This window comes from Trichechus manatus, unplaced genomic scaffold (assembly GCF_000243295.1).
Source record: "Trichechus manatus latirostris isolate Lorelei unplaced genomic scaffold, TriManLat1.0 scaffold00097, whole genome shotgun sequence".
Lineage (NCBI taxonomy): Eukaryota > Metazoa > Chordata > Mammalia > Sirenia > Trichechidae > Trichechus > Trichechus manatus.
The window spans coordinates 10,186,749-10,202,829 of NW_004444033.1; the positions used below are offsets into that span (position 1 = coordinate 10,186,749).

At 50.7% G+C, this 16,081-nt stretch overlaps 1 protein-coding gene across 1 annotated transcript in view; it reads right to left on the reverse strand.

The window, feature by feature from the left end:
* The window catches only part of SLC13A4 (solute carrier family 13 member 4), a 45,220-nt gene extending 30,157 nt beyond the window's left edge, over positions 1–15,063 (reverse strand). The window contains exons 1-2 of the mRNA XM_023737150.1: positions 14,965–15,063; positions 10,267–10,395 (exon numbers count right to left, since the gene is read on the reverse strand). Of these exons, the coding sequence (XP_023592918.1) occupies positions 10,267–10,395; positions 14,965–15,063 (228 nt within the window). The remainder of the gene's footprint in view (positions 1–10,266; positions 10,396–14,964) is intronic.
* Between the last annotated feature and the right edge of the window lie 1,018 nt (positions 15,064–16,081).

Here is a 16,081-nt window from a genome sequence, read left to right on the forward strand (position 1 = left end):
CCCTTCCCTAATGGTGTTTGTTAAGCTTCCTAGCCCACTGATTTTTCTTTTACAATAAAACCTTGGGTATTCAGAAACCCCTAGGGAACGCCAGAGTTCCAGGCTTCTTATGCGTTTATTTTAACCTTTTTCTAAAATGTGTTTCACGTTTCCTGCCCTTGTTAACACAGCCCCCACATGGTCCTCCAGCTTCTTGCCCAGATATGGGCCACTCTCCCTGGCTCACAGTGCACTGGGTCCTGCCCCCCTTTCTTGCCTCCAGCGGCCCCAGGCTGCTGGCGGTTCAGAATCCCCTCATGTGCATTTTATAGGTTTTCTGTCTTAGGCTGTTGCTGCTCTCTGTTGTCAGCGTGCTTGCGCTAGCAGCCCCCCTCCCCACTTTCTAATTTCCGACTCTCATGTCCTGTGAGTTGGAAAGCCAGATAATGAAGCTTGCTAGAATAAATGTGTAAGGAGAAATGAGATGCTAAATGAGGGCGCCTCCCGTGCGCAGGTGCATGGATTTTGTGACATTTGCGGGGGTGGTTTTAGGGCCTCTTCTGAGCTGTGGTTTTTCTCAGGATGCCAAAGCACTGAGCTTGGAGTGTAGAGGTATTTCTGGTCTGTGTTCTAGAAGACATGGGCTCCAGACAGCTGCTTCTAAAAGGTGCAGCCAAGTAGAATCCACGTAAGAGCTTGGGCTCTGGGTTCCGACTACCTGAATCTAAATCCTTGCTCCCCTGCAGATTAGATGTATGCTATTGGAGTCCCGGGGTGGTGCAAATGGGTAATGCACTCAGCTGCTAACCGAAAGGCTGGAGGTTCAAGTCCACCCAGAGGCACCTCAAAAGAAAGGCCTGGCAATCTACTCCTGAAAAATCGGCCATTAAAAACCCTGTGGAGCACAGTTCCACCCTGACACACATGGGGTCTCCATGAGTCAGAACTGACTTGACAGCAACTGGTTTCCATGGCATGGGAAACATTCTTTTTTTTGTTTATTTAAGTTTTTTAAAAAGGGGAGGAAGGAGCTTTGTGGCTCTATTCCTAGAAGCTTGAGGAGAATAGAAGTCTGGGGGTTTCTCCCTGCTCAGTGTTCTCTCATGGAGGACGTATGACTAACTCCCTGGGGCCAACCCCACAGAGGGGAGAGAGAACAGGCTCGCTCTCCTGCAGGGCCTGGAAAGCTGGCCCTGGGAGAGGTGTGTTCACACACCCCTAGTCTGAAGTCCCACAACTCTCCAGGAGGCAGGTATTTTTATTATTTGCATTTTTCAGATAAGTAAATGGCAGTTTAGAGAGGTAGCAACTTGCTAAGGGTTAGTGGGTGAGGAAACTGGATCCAAATTCAGTTCTACCCTACTGCACACTTGGCTCCTGACCCTTCCCAGGTTGTGGTGGAGGTGGGGCCTCCTTCTCTTCTCTGAGAGACATTGACAGGACGTGGATACCTGACTGTACTCACTTCCCTGACGTGGGCTCCACTGTCCCGACGTGGGCGCCTGGGAGCGCCCTCAGAGACACAGCCCTGTATACCCACTGTCCTGACGTGGGCGCCTGGGAGTGCCCTCAGAGGCCCAGCCCTGTATACCCACTGTCCCGACGTGGGCACCTGGGAGCGCCCTCAGAGACACAGCCCTGTATATCCGCTGTCCCGACGTGGGCGCCTGGGAGCGCCCTCAGAGGCCCAGCCCTGTATATCCACTGTCCCGACGTGGGCGCCTGGGAGCGCCCTCAGAGGCACAGCCCTGTATGTCCACTCTCCTGATGTGGGCCCCTGGGGGATCCCCTGAGAGAGGTACAGCTCAGCAGGGCCCTGCACCATGGGCATGTCGAGCCCCTCAGGGCCCAGTGCTGGCCTCTGGCGATGGACCTCGCTGGGGGCTCTCTGGTTCACTGAACATGTGGCAGTGAATTCCTCAGTCTCCAGGGCAAAGCCTGGGCGGGACCCCTCTCCACTCCATGCTGAGCCCCATCAGAGAGGCCAGCACATGACCCCGGTCCAGCCTCTGTCCACGCTGAGCAGCCAAGTCCAGCTGGGTCTGGGACACCTCAACCCCCGATGTCCATTCCCATTCAAACCACACTCACTTCTTCAGAAGACTTCAGGGCCCGCTGTGAGGAGTGGGCAGCCATGAGGCACAGGGAGGAGTGGCCCCCCATTCCCACATCCTGTAGGACTTGCCCTTCCCCTGGTTTATATACTGGGTCTCCTAAGATTTGGTTTCGCCACCCATCTGTCAGTCTGTCCTACTGTGGTGACTTGCGTGTTGTGATGCTGGAAGCTACGCCACTGGTATTTCAAATACCAGCTGGGTCACCCAGGGTGGACGGATTTCAGTGGAGCTTCCAGACTAAGACAGAATAGGAAGAAAGGCCTGGTGATCTACTTCCAAAAATTGGCCAATGAAAACCCTATGGAATCACAACAGAATACAGTGCTGGGAGACGAGCCCCTTAGGTTGGAAGGCATTCAAAATACACAGCGGCTGCCACAGGGACTCGAGCAGACCAACGACCATGAAGATGGCGCGGGACCGGGCAACGTTCTGTTCTAAGCGGGGTCACCAAGTCTGATGGCAACTAACAACAAAGACTGGGTTTAAATAAAAGATTTTGTTGCTTTTAAAAAAGGAAATTTTTTGCAAACCCTGCCTCAGAGAGGTGTAGAGCAGAGACTCAGGTCGGGGCTGACCTGGCCCGGAAGCCGACCCAGCTCCAGGAATGCTGGAGACCTGATTTGTAGAGCCGTTTCCACCATGCCCCCTTCCCAGGCTCTTGGGGACCATGTGAATTGCCTGGGTGGGAGGATGGTGAGGCAGGGGCCAGCTCCAAGCCCAGGGCGAAGGGGCTGCTGAAGGTAAGGGAAGGGCTTGGTGGGGGTAGCTCTTTCCACAGAAACATTAGCTTGTCCTCAAAGGCTGCAGGGGCTGGAGGTTCCCAGTTGGGGTACAGGCCCCCTTAGGTCCAGGCATGGTGCTCAGCTCTGAGCTGTGTCTTGGGTGGTGGGGGTGCCGTGGGTGGTGGGCAGCCTGGCTCGGGCAGGCGGCCAGGCAGATCAGTGTCTGAGGGCTGCGCCGACACCGCCCTGGGCCTGCATGTGGAGAAGCGGGGCGGGGGGGGGGGACCAGCTTTCACGAACAGAGGCCAGAAAGGCAGAGTGGAAGGTGGTAGGTGAAATGCCCTGGCTGAACTAATAGAGGAGTCAGCTCTGGGCAGTGGTCTGGAATCCAGGGTTCAGAAAGGCCAGGAGCCAACAGGGAAGAGGTCCCTGACGTCAGAATCACGCGTCACTTGACTGCAGAGGCTGTTGTGTTATCCCAGCAGGGTGGCCTCTACTCCCCTCTGCCCTGGCGGGGGGGCTATAATCAGAGCAAGCCCTGCTGGAGGCCCGCAGTGCAGAGCCAAAACGACTGGTGAATGAGGGAGTGTGTGTGTGTGTGAGAGAGCGTGTGCATTCGTGCATGTGTGCATGCATGAGTATGAGCGTGCAAGTGTGTACATGAATGTGTGCATGTACACATGTGCACACGTGAGTGTCCCTGTGCATGTGTGTGTGTGCATACATGCATGCGTGTGTGCATACGTTTGTGTGACTGTGCATGCATGCACATGCTTGCATGCACGTTTGTACCTGAGGTCCAGGAGTGCACTTGTGTGAGCATGTGTGTATACGTGTGTGAGTGTGACTGCATCTGTGTGTGTGTGTGTGTGTGTGTGTGTGTGTGTGTGTGTGTGTGTGTGTTGGGGAAGGGGTAGAGTTGGAGAGTAGATGTAATTGCGATCAGAAGCTCAGAGTTCCTGACTCTCAGGGCATCCCAGGTAGCTGTCACCAAGCTCCAGCATCCAAACCCTGCTTTTGACTCCACCAGAGAGCTCCTTGGCCCCCACCTCCGCAACTTCTCCTGTAAATGGTAAATCTTAGCTAACTGGATGTTTGGGGGTATTGTGCCCTGGCTATAAACTTTGGGAGCAGCCCACTGGAAGGGGTTTAGAGGACTTGAAACCAAAACCAAACCAGTTGCTGTTGAGCCAATTCCGAGTCATGGAGACCCCACGTGTGCAGAGTAGAGCTGCTCCATAGAGTTTTCAAGGCTGTGACCTTTCAGAAGCAGATCTCCAGGCCTGTCTCCAGAGGTGCCTCTGGGTGGGTTGGAACGGACAACCTTTCAGTTAGTAGGCGAGTGTTTAACGTTTCCTCCTAGAGAACTTTACAGGCAGATAGAATGCCGGTAGTAAGAGTAACAAGGGAGGCAAAACAAGAGCAAAAAACAAACCTAAAATACAGGCCCAAGCTCTGTGCTGCACCAGAGGGGAGGGGTGGCTGGTGCTCATAAGAAGACTGAAGAAGCCTAAAGTGACAGGGACCTCAGAGTCCATCTCTAACATCCCTGATGTGGTCCTCTAGCCCGAGCTTCCAGGGGCAGGAACGCCGTGACCCCACTGGGCAGCCCGTTGTTCGGTCTTCCCTCACACCCAGTGGGGACCCACCACAAGGGGGTCCCCACTTCTGCTCTGATGCTTTGAGCCTGGCGTGTTGAGCTACAGAACTCACCCGCCCTGTTAAGTCTCTTCGTCATTCCTCATGTGACTCAGTTTCCAGATTTTCTGACATCCTGGCCACCCACCTCTGAGTGAGCTCCTTATCCAGAATTTGGTTCTCTGGAGACACAGGTTCATTAATTCAGCAGACTTTGGTACATATTGCCCAGGGGTTCAGAGTACAAGCTCTGGAGTCATGCACTCCTGGGTTCAAGTCCTGGCTCCATGACTTACTAGCTGTATAATCTTTGGTAAATTTCTTAACCTCTCTGAACTTCAGTTTCCTCCACTGTATAGTGAAGATGAAGAATAACAGGTACTTCACAGAGGAGTAAATGATACAGTGCATGAAAAGGACCTCCAACTGAGCCCCCTCCCCCCCAAAAAAACCAAACCCCTTGCCGTTGAGTTGATTCAGACTCATAGCGACCCTATAGGACAGAGTAGAACTGCCCCATAGAGTTTCCAAGGGGCACCTGGTAGATTTGAACTGCTGACCTTTTGGCTAGCAGCCCCAGCACTTAACCACCATGCCACCAGGGTTTCCCAACTGAGCCTAGCATATGGTAAATGCTCAAAATTTTGGCAGCCCCTTGGACTAAGATGACTGAGCTGGTACTGGGCTGAGTGTCAAGGGTCTCTCCGTATGAACTGCTGACACTGATCCTTAATAAACTTCTGCCTGTCAATTTCAGTCCACTTTGATTCTGTCGCCACCTATCAGTCAGCCTATCCAGCTACTTTGCCATTCTGCTAACCTGCGTTTTCTATTTTCATCCAAGCTCTCCCTCCTGTCCAACACCAATATGTCTGTGATGGTGAATCGTATGGGTCAACTTGGCCGGACTACGGGGCTCAGCTGTCTGGTCAAACCCTAGTCTAGATGTTGCTGTGAAGCTATTTACACGTGATTAACATTTACAGTCAGTTATCTATAAGTAAAGCAGATTACTGTCGCTAATGAGGGTAGGCCTCATCCAATCAGAGGAAGGCCTTAAGAGCAAAAACTGAGGTTTCTTTAAGAAGAAGAAATTCTACCTACAGGCTGTAACATAGAAATCCTGCCTGGGTTCCCAGTCTGCTGGTCTTCCCTGTAGATTTCAGACTTAAGACAGTGGCATCAACTCTTTCCTGAGTTTTTAGCCTGTTGGCCTGACCGACAGATTTTGGACTTGGCCATTGTCATGATTGTGTGAATCAATGCCTTAAAATCAGTCAATGTCTGTCGGCCTGTCTCTCTCTGTCTGGCATATATATCCTATAAGTTCTGCTTCTCTGGAGAACCCTGACTGATACAATGCTACTCAAGATTCTTTAGGTTCGGCTATCCAGCCAGCACTCAAAGTACTCAATTGTTGTATCATTAGCTCATGTTGATGCCTCTGAGTGAGACTCTCTTTTCCTGGAGATTTTGATGATACCAAGGAAAAAGTTAATTTGTGTTCAATAACTTGTTTAAAAGGCCAGGGAAATTAGAAAGCCTTCTAGAAAGATTTCAGTCAAAATTGGGCAGCATAAAATTTGGGCACTCAACAGGGTAAACTTCATCTGTCTGGAAAATTCTCTTGTAGAAAACCAAAAAAATCTATTGCTGTCAAATCGATTCCGACTCATAGCGACCCTATAGGACAGAAAAGACCCGCCCCATAGGGTTTCCAAGGGGCAGCTGGTGGATTCGAACTGCTGATGTTTTGGTAAGCAGCTGTAGCTCTTAACCACTGTACCACCAGGGGTCCCTTGTAAGGAATTGTGTAAATCCTCCACAGTGCCAGAAAATGAGGCATTACTGAATAGGGGCTTCTGTATTTTTCCGTGTAGTTTAACTTTCTCTCTGCTAGAACAGACACTTCCTAAGGTCAAGAGCCATCTCTATGATTCCGTATCTCTTCTCAGCCTGAGTTCCACTGAGAGGAGGCTGTCCAAACTCACTACCAACTCTTAATACCTGCTGGCTGAAAAGTCATGGCCATAATAAAAATCAACCACTTATATGTACACATCCAGCTGGTAGTGAGGAACTCAGCAGGGTCATCTATGAGCATCAAGAGGGCAGAAATCATGTTTTAGTAATTCTTGTCATTCTTAGGTTACCGGTAACATCCATATCGCACGTGGTGGATATCTTTCTGAATGTTTAGTGAATAATTACCAGGGACAAAAGCCACAGTCTCCAGAGTCATACTGATCTTATTTGCAGGACTTCCTTCATATGCAGATTAAACTGTTGACACACTGTCAAGAAATATGTCAATCAAGAAACATTCGCCGGGTTTGCACTTGGCTGGGAACCGAAAGGTTGGTGGTTTGAACCCACTCAGCAGCGCCACTGAAGAAAAGCCATGATGATTTGCTTCCATAAAGATTACAGCCAAGAAAACTCTATGGAGCAGTTCTACTCAGTAACACATGGGTTCGCCATGAGTTGGAATCAGCTCAATGGTACAAGACAAAAACAACAGATGCAGGGAGAAGCACTGGTGGTTCAATGGTAGAACTCTCGCCTCCATGCAGAAGACCTGGGTTTGTTCCCAGCCAATGCACCTCATGCACAGCCACCACCCACCTTTCAGTGGAAGCCTGTGTGTTGCTCTAACGTTGAAGAGGTTTCAGCAGAGCTTCTTGACGAAGACAGACTAGAAAGAAGGGCCTGGTGATCTACTTCTGAAAATCAGCCAGTGAAAACCTTATGGATCACAGTGGAACATTTTCTGATCTGCAACCGATCATAGGGATGGCACAGGACCGGGCAGCATTTCATTCCATCGTGCATGGGATTTCCATGCGTCAGGGCCGACTCAATGGCAACTACCAATGACAATAGATGCAAGGATGGCCCTGTGCTGGATCTAGGGCACAAGACATTAAATTGTAGAAGGTATGGATCTTGGTGGAGAGAGAACATGTCCCCAAAAAGTTTGTAACTGGTATATCTGGTATACCATTTAAATGCCCCAGTTAAAGGATCAAGACGTCAAAGAAGCTCAAAAGAAGAGAAAAACACTTATACCTGAGCTCTATGGGAAGGCTTCGCCAAAGAGGGTAATGGAGTAGGATTTTAAAAGTCGAAGGAAATGGCGGAACTTTCCAAGGTGGAAGAAGGGCCTGAGTTGAGGAGGGGGGTGGGCAAGCACCAGGTGGGCTTGGGGAGTGACAACAGATGATCTGTTTGGCCTAGGTTTCCCCTGAGAGCCACGGCCCAGGCTGGAGCAACCACAGGGTAGGGGTGTAGGTGGTGGCTGTGGAACAGATATTTTGTCCCAAAGTTAACTGGCTCACAAAGGGATATAACCCATGCCCCTGAACTTACTGGCATTTTCCCCTCATCTGAGCTAACAAGGCCAGCTAAGCAGGCTATATTTAGATTAAGCTGCTTCCTGTGGCACAAATGTGAAATATCATCACCAGCCAAAGGCACCTTATCAGAGAGATGGATTAGGATTTTTCACCTCAACTAATAAAACACGCCCTCTGGTTCCTCCAATCATTTTCCCTCTCCAGCCCCCCCAAAATAACAACATCTATTCCCAAACTGGACAGTCTTCTTTGTCTCCTCATAAAGTCCTGTTACTGTCTCAAACTACTTCCTCCCTAGACCCTCCTTAGGGTTGGCCTTCCTGGCTGTGCGAAGGGGCAGGCTCTTTGAGAACCGTTGCCTAGCAACATTTCCCCTGTGCATAAAGGCCAAGAGGTCTGGAGAGATTCCCACACAGGCAGCACTTAGACAAACACACAGAGACTTCATCTACTTTAAAGGCTAAGGCTTGCTATTGACTTTTGGGCTGCCTGTAGTGAAATCCAAAGATGTAGCTCTCTTAATTAATTGTTGTCTCACTTTAAAATGTTACTTATGAGTCAGTTCTTTTAAAAACATCACTTTTTTCTTCTACCCTTTAATATCACCCCCTGCCCCACTGGTGTCTGCTTTCACAATTTTACAGAGAACCCTGCACAAACAGTTCATATGCCTCCCTTAAGAAAACTCATGGTTAAGGCTGATTTTTCTTTTAAGCATGCTCACAAACCCAAACTACCTATTCTTCCATAAAGGAATTTGGGAAACTGGGGTGACTGCCTGGTAATTCAGGTTGCAGACAAGCTCTTAAGTGGGTCCTACGATATCAGTGTTGTACACACCTCCAGGAATACAAGCACTGCTCAGGGTTCTCAGGATCCTATTCTTTTTGGAAAGCCTAAGGCTATGGCTACTCAATGCCACCAAAACAAACAAAACCACCACCAACAAAAACAAAACCAGAAAATCAAACCAAACAACAAAAAAACCCACCAAAACCCAAAACCAAAATACTAAAGCTGGCCGGTTGAGTCCACAAAGAAGAAAGACAAACTGTTCACATACGGTCAAGTACAACTATTAGGGGATTGCCTCATTCTATCTTTGGACTTTCAAAAAAGTTCTGTTATCTACTGCCAAGGCATTCTATAGGCCCAGCTTCATTCTTCTGTCCTTATATCACAAAGACGAAAAGACCCACAGCTCTTGGTGAAAACTCACCATGAAGCCACATGATACTTTATGGAGTGTTTTTTGATGGCATACTAAGCAAGGGGATAGACTTTATAATCGGATAGATGTGGGTCTGAATCCAGCACTGCCATTTCCTTCTTTGTGATCTTGGGTAAATTTCTTAATTCTCTGGGCCTGTTTCCTCATCTGCAGAATGGAGATATTAACACCCACCTTGTAGAGATCTGGTGAGTATTAAACAATAAATGTAGCACTTCTGGGATACTGCCTGGTTCTTAGTAGGCATTCAAACATTAGTTTCCCTTCCTCTTCCTTCGGTGCCTCTGTCCCTAACCTCACTCCCACCTCTACCATTCAATCTTCTTCAGCAGAAACTCTAGGAAAACAGGAAAGGAGACCAGGTGCTGTAATCAGAGTGCCCAAATGGAACCAGGTATGGAAAGCCCTATGGAGCACAGCTCTACTCCGACTCACGTGGGTCGCCGTGAGTTGGACTCGACTCGAAGACAATTGGTTTGGTGTATTCACGAATGAGGACCATCACTGATTTTGCCCTGGTTCTGGCTCTTCTCCTTCTTCCCTAATTTCGATAGGCTTAAGTGTTTCCCCTGAAATCTGGCCACAACCTGGGCTTCATGTTGACAATTTCTGTTTGACGTTTTGAGAATGCCACAGAACAAGAGTGAACCAGAGAGGGCAGATTCCAGGCAGAGCACAGCCAAGGAAGGGACGTGCGGTCACCTTGATTTGGGGCAGAAGGAACAGAAATGTCTTCTAGAGAGGTAAATGAAAATATTGTCAGAAATCAGGGAAACATGGTAAGTCTTTCTGTCAACAAACATTTATTGAGCACCTACTGTATATGTGCTCAGCTTTCTAATGAGATTCAAAAGAAAGGGAGGCCCAATTCTTGCCTTTCCTTTGAGTACTTAGTCTAGACATACAAAAGACTGAAGATCAACAGCAGCCTAGTCATAAATACCAGTCCTATATTTCCTGCAGGGTCTCAGACTAAAGGGGCAATTGGATGGATGAGACTAATCAAAGAAGTCTTCCTGAAAGAGGCTCATTTTGAGCCAGTTTGAGGGGGATGGGGCTCACGGATGGGAGGAGAGGCACTCGGGGGTCCGGAGCAGTAGATATACAGGCTAAGTGCTAAGGGGTTGTTAAAAGGGTGCTCCGTGAGTGCCCCTTCACCGTGCGTCCTCCTCCTCTGGCCCGCCAGGGACCACCAGGGGGCTGGGCCACAGTGCTCTAACCTCGCTGGACCGGAGGACTCCGAAGAACGGGTAGAGGAAGGCGGGCACCAGGGCTGCAGCTCCGAGAGGCACGGCCTCGGACACCCAGTACACGGCGGTGACGATCAGCACGTAAGCACACGCGGCCTCCTGCAAAACGAGAGGAAAGAGGAGGTTAGGGGCAGGGCAGCCACTGCCAGGAGAACCCATCCTGGGAGCAGAGCAGAGGAAGGCCCCCTGCTGGCCGGACCGGGGAGTGCGGCGAGCACGTGTGGGCCCCACCCTGGTGCGTGAATCACGCACGGCTGCGTCCTGGGTGGACGAGGCCTGGCACTCGGCTTGCGATGGCGTGCAGCTCTGCTGGACCCGGAAACCGGGGCGGGCGGGGACTGAACGCCAACCGCAGCATCCAGGCCCAGAGCATACACCATGAAGATGGAGTTCAAAGCCGGGCATAACATTTTGTTGTCACGTTGATCTGAAACCAAAGCGTTTCAGCATAGTTGCAGGTGTTTCAGAGGTACCTGAGTGGAGCAAACGGTTTGCACGTGAGTACTAACCTGAAGGTTGGCAGTTCAAAACCACCCATTGGTGCCGGAAAGATTACAGCCAAGAAAACCCTATAGAGCAGGTGTACTCTGTAATACCTGGGGTCCCCCTGAGTCGGAATCGACTCAGTGACAGTGGGTTTGGTTTTTGGAAGGTGCTTCAAGATTGCGGGGATCGATGTGTGTGGTTGGTTGAGCTAAGCCATCCTGAGTTCAACAGTGTGTGTAAAATATGGAGGCTGTGGGGGCATTTGGGTGTGTGCCCTATCGGAGAGACACAGGTCATAGGAGGTGAGATTCTTGGATTACAAATATTCCAAAAGGTGCTCTTGTAGCCCTGGGATTGGGGAGGGGGAGGGGGTCGCAGGAACATTGCAGGGGATGGAAGGAGCCCAGTAGGACCTCGAATCCAGCCCCCTTCTCCAGCCTCACCCCAACCAGGGAACCTCTGCTGTCATTTGATTTACACTGAATTACACACAAGATTTTGTTTTAAAAAAAAGGGGCTCCACTGCTTCAAAAATGAACAAATAAAGTGTAAATACCTCAGCTTTAGACGATTGCTCAGAACAGCTCAATACAGCAGTAAATTGTAATGAAATACTTTGTTAGGCATCGTGCAAATGCAAGACCTGGTTGGCTCACTATTTCCCCTTCATTCTTCAATCTGAGGTTCTATCATTTTGTAGGAGCATCTAGAGGTCCTCCCTGAAGAGTCTGTAATGAGCTGGAGAGGAGGGGATGGGAGGGGCGGGGAGGGGAGAGGGCAGGAGGTTGGGGTGGAGAGGCCGGCAGTAATCCACATAATGGGTGATCTCTTTGGATGAGGAAAAGGAACGAATCCCTAACTTGGAGTTTTCTCACCATCAGCACTATTGATATTTTGGGCCAGATAACTCTTTGTTGTGGGGGCTGTCCTGTGCATTGTAGGATACATAGCAGCATCCCCGGTCTCTATCAGTAGAGACAAGGAGCACCACCCCACCTTGCTGTGGCAGACAAACATGTCTCCAGACATGGCCCAATGTCCCTTGGGGGGCAAAAGAGCCCTAGCTGAGAAGCACGGCCCTAACCAACGCCTGGCTCTCACTGCTCTGGTGTCCATCCATTCCACCTCTATCTGATGCACGGGAACTAGCCTCTTACAAAGGGACTCCACACTGCTGTCTACCTTGGAGGGAAGGTCTGGAGATTTATCATGTCCCCCCAGGCCGCTCACCTTCCTGGCTGCACAACCTAGAGGTTCACAGAGCAAATACATACACCATTTTTTAATAAAAATTGGCCCTCCTTAACCTTAGCCCCAGTAATGCTGACTGTCCTGAATGGGGCTGATTAGTGATGTTGGGTGAGGTCACTCACTGTCCCAGGGCCTCAATGATGGTAATGTTGCCAAACCCCGGGACTCTGAGGGCCAATGTGTAGAAAACCCAAGCTGGCTATGGGTTCCTCCATCTTTAAACCCATTACCACAGAGTTGATCCTGACTCATGGTGACCTCATGTATTACAGAGTAGAACTGCTCCATGGGGTTTTCTTAGCTGTAATTTTTATGAAGGCAGATCACCAGGCCTTTCTTCTGAGGTGCCACTGGGTGGGCTCAAACCACCAACCTTTAGGGTAGTGTTGTTGTTGTTGGTTGCCATTGAGTTGATTCCAACTCATAGCAATCCTACAGGACAGTGTAGAACTGCCCCGTAGGGCTCCCTAAGCTGTAGTCTTTATAGGAGCAGATTTTCCTATGGAGGAAAATCTTCTCCCTCAAGGAGCTGCAGGTGGGTTCGAATTGCCAACCTTTCAGCTAGCAGCCAACACTTAACCACGGCGCCACCAGGGCTCCTTTTTCACTAGACGAGTACAAACCATTCGTGCCACCCAAGGACCTTCGGCGGTTCTGACTTAGTTCTGAAATCTCCGAGCTTAGGTCTGACCTGCCTGGAGGCTGGCTGCTGACCAAGGCACCTGACAAATCTTGTTCTGGTTACACCCTCTTGGGTTCAGCACAAGCGTCCTCCAACTCTTGCACCAAAGATACAAAAGGTCACTGCAGTCAGCAAGGAGCTGCAGGAGTGATTGACCTGGCTCGGCTGGATGGGACTGTGTTCCCTCCTGCTTCCCATGGATTATCGGGTTGGGGTTTGAGAAATGGGAACCGGGCCCAACAACTGTTGACTGTAGCTCCCACTGAGACTTGCTTGGGGCCGCAAGATCAGAGGGAAGTTAAAACATTTGGAAGCGCTGCTTAGACAGCAGAATCAACAGTGAAATCAGAATGGCTCCTTTTGGAAAAGAACGCAGTTTAGAGAAGTGCCCTCATTGTCACAGAAATAAAACTCCTTGAAGGAGTTCAAAGCTCTCCGCCCCACCTGAGCCCACTCACTCCCATCTTTTTTCTGGGAAAGAGGCAGAATGCAGAGAAAGGGGTTGGAATGTCCCTGCAGTCCACAAGCCGTGGACGCTGACTGGGAGCTCTGAGGTAGACAGTATCTATTTCCCTATGCAGTGGCTCTTACCTGGGGAGGATTTTGCCCCCAGAGAGCACCTGTCAAAGTCTGGAGGCATTTTTGGTTGTCACAATTGCCCATAATTATCGGGCCTCAAATGTCAACAGTGCCCCTGCTGAGAGACCCAAGGGTGAAACTCAGGTTGAGAGAAGTTGCAAGGTCAGAAACAACACTGTCTCTTGGCCTCAGTACAGGCTTAAATGTCGCAACAGTTTTCCATACCTATACAGAGGAGACGCTTTCCTTTTCCCTCCATTTTTTTCCCCTCCCACAATACCTCTCTGCCCTCAAACTTATAATTTTTCTTACTTCAATTGTATTCCTTCCCGTGGATTCTTCTCAGCAGTCATCCATAACTAAGACATTCAAGGGGCCCCAGAACGAAATGGAGGGAAACACTATACCCCAAAGTCATGGTCCCCCAAAGTGGGGCTGACTTGGGGGGAGGCAGGGGCTCCTGATGCTGCCACGGAGAGAAGGACGATTGTGTCTCTCGTGCACGCCCCCTGAAATCAGTCTGACGTTGAGTAAGACTGGACGGCCAGAACTCAGGCGCATTGGAGGAAGCAGCCGGACTCGTGGAAAGCCAGAACTGTCAGCCGCTAGGCGCAGCCCGGTTTTAATCAGCGTCTCCCTGGCACTCTGGGGTGTTTATTCTACTAAAGATTTCAGCCAGTTTTTTTTTTTTTTTTCCTGAGGAGCCATCCTAATCCCCTCTATTTAAATTTTTAATCTAATCTTGGTTACCAAGTCACTCGGGAGGCTAAGGGAAAGCCAGCCTCTCCTCCCACAAACACTTAGCTTACTTTTCCTAAAAACCCAGGGTGGTGCCGGGTGGGGGAAGGGGTGAGGCCACAGGCAGGGAGACAAGAACAGAGAAAGGAAGGAAATGGAGGCGAGGGATGGGTCTGAGAAGCCAGCTGAATGCAGAGCCAAAGCTCCGGCTCCTGGGCGCCCACACAGCCCCTGATAAAGACTAGCTTACAGCCTAGAGCGTGAGGCTCTGACTTGTGTGTGAATGTACCATTTTATGTCTCTCCTGAAGAGCACAGAGCAGAAACTGCTGAGGACACAGGGACTCAAAGGGCCTTAAGCACGGGGCCAGGGCAGCAAGCCAAGCTCCGTTTTCCACTTAGCATTCACAGGAATGAGGAGCTGTGCCTTCGGGTTACCAGCGCCCACCACGGCCCGACCCCAGACCGGGGACAGGTGCCCAAGGGTCCTCGCTGAGAACAGACCTGCCCCTGCCCCGTCCTGCTCCTTCGGGCCATTATTGGGAGGTCTTCCTAGGTCTCCAGCTGCTCCCAGATAAAGATGGTCACATGTTGGCTCCCAAGGAATTCAGACTCAGCAGCATGTCCTTCTCTTTATGGCTGCCTGGTCGCGGCTGGGGCAGGCTGGCCCACAGACCAGTCATTCCAGACAAGGTACCTACTCTAATCTGGTTGGGGACCTTGGGGCTGGGGGCCTGGGAGTGGGAAAGAGGGACGAGAATGGCAGTTTTTAGGAAGAAGGTATCTTAGCATCCTCCAGAAAGACATCCCCAAGTCTTCCCACAAACAAAGGAGCGTTTTTCAGGTGCTGCAGAAGCACCGGGTCCCTCAGCCCCTTCCCTCCCAGCCCCCCGACCCGAGCCCACGCCAGGCAGGGGGACAGGTCGTACTTACACTGCTGGGGTGCAGGGTGGGCAGAGGCAGCAGCAGCAGAGGGACCAGGATGACCAGCAGCAGGTTGCGGGCTCCGAGCAGGCCGCTCAGCAGGCCCATGGTGGACCTGTCCCTGCCCTCTCCTGCCCTGCTGGGGAAGGCCTTTGGGCCTCACTAGGCGCTCCCTGTCCAGAAAGACTTCTGGAACCTCCTTGGCGTCTTTCTCTGGAGACTCTTCTTCTGTCTCGGGGGCTGAGCAGGAGGCAGGTACACCTCTGGGTCCCCAAAAGCCTGGGTCCTTGGCTTCTGTTTTAGGTAGGGTTAATGAGCATGGTTTTATGGCCAGCAAAAAGGAACTGGGAGAGGATTATAAACGCGGACATAGTGGGGTCCCTCTGGGCTTGCTTAGCGGTCGAGCAACTTCATTCTCCAAGTCAGCCAGGTCCTCTTAGCCAGTCACAAGTACACCTTGGCTGCTGCTGTGGGACCCTGAAGGGCTCATTTACAGGCCCTCCACCCTCGTTCCTCCCTTGGAAGGTCTGTTTTGGAGGAGCACCAGTTTCAGCTCCTACCTGTGCTGCTGTTGGTAAAATGCTACGACCCCTTTCCCTTAAAACAAGCCCCTGAGTTTGCTAGAGGCCCATGCGGACTTCAGGTAGGGCTGGTCTTTCCTCCCAGGACCTGCCACTTCACTCCTTCCAAATATCTTTCCTTCAGATGGCTTCACACTTATGATCTTCCTTGAGCTTGGGCTTCCAGAACAGAAAAAGCCCAGAAGACATTCCTTTTTGTCCCAGGACAAACACTTGTTATCGGCCCACCTTTGACTTCAGTTCACCTATGGCAGGCCAGGATGGAGCAAGCAGCCCCGCCTATCCCTCCCAGCCAATCAGCAAGTTGGAAAGAACAGCCCAGCCCTCTGCCCAAAGCGGCTCCTGACTGGCCACAGCAGGAGCCTGCTGAGCCTGCGGAACCAAGTCAGCTTGCAAAGCTTATTTTTCAGTTTCTCCAACAAACAACCCGGGGGCTCAGAGATGACCATCCTCGTCAACACGATTCCACCGCTCCAAGCACTGCTATTGTTGGGGACATAGGCCTGGGAGGGCCAGTTGCTGACCCAGTCCTTAGGGAGATGAAG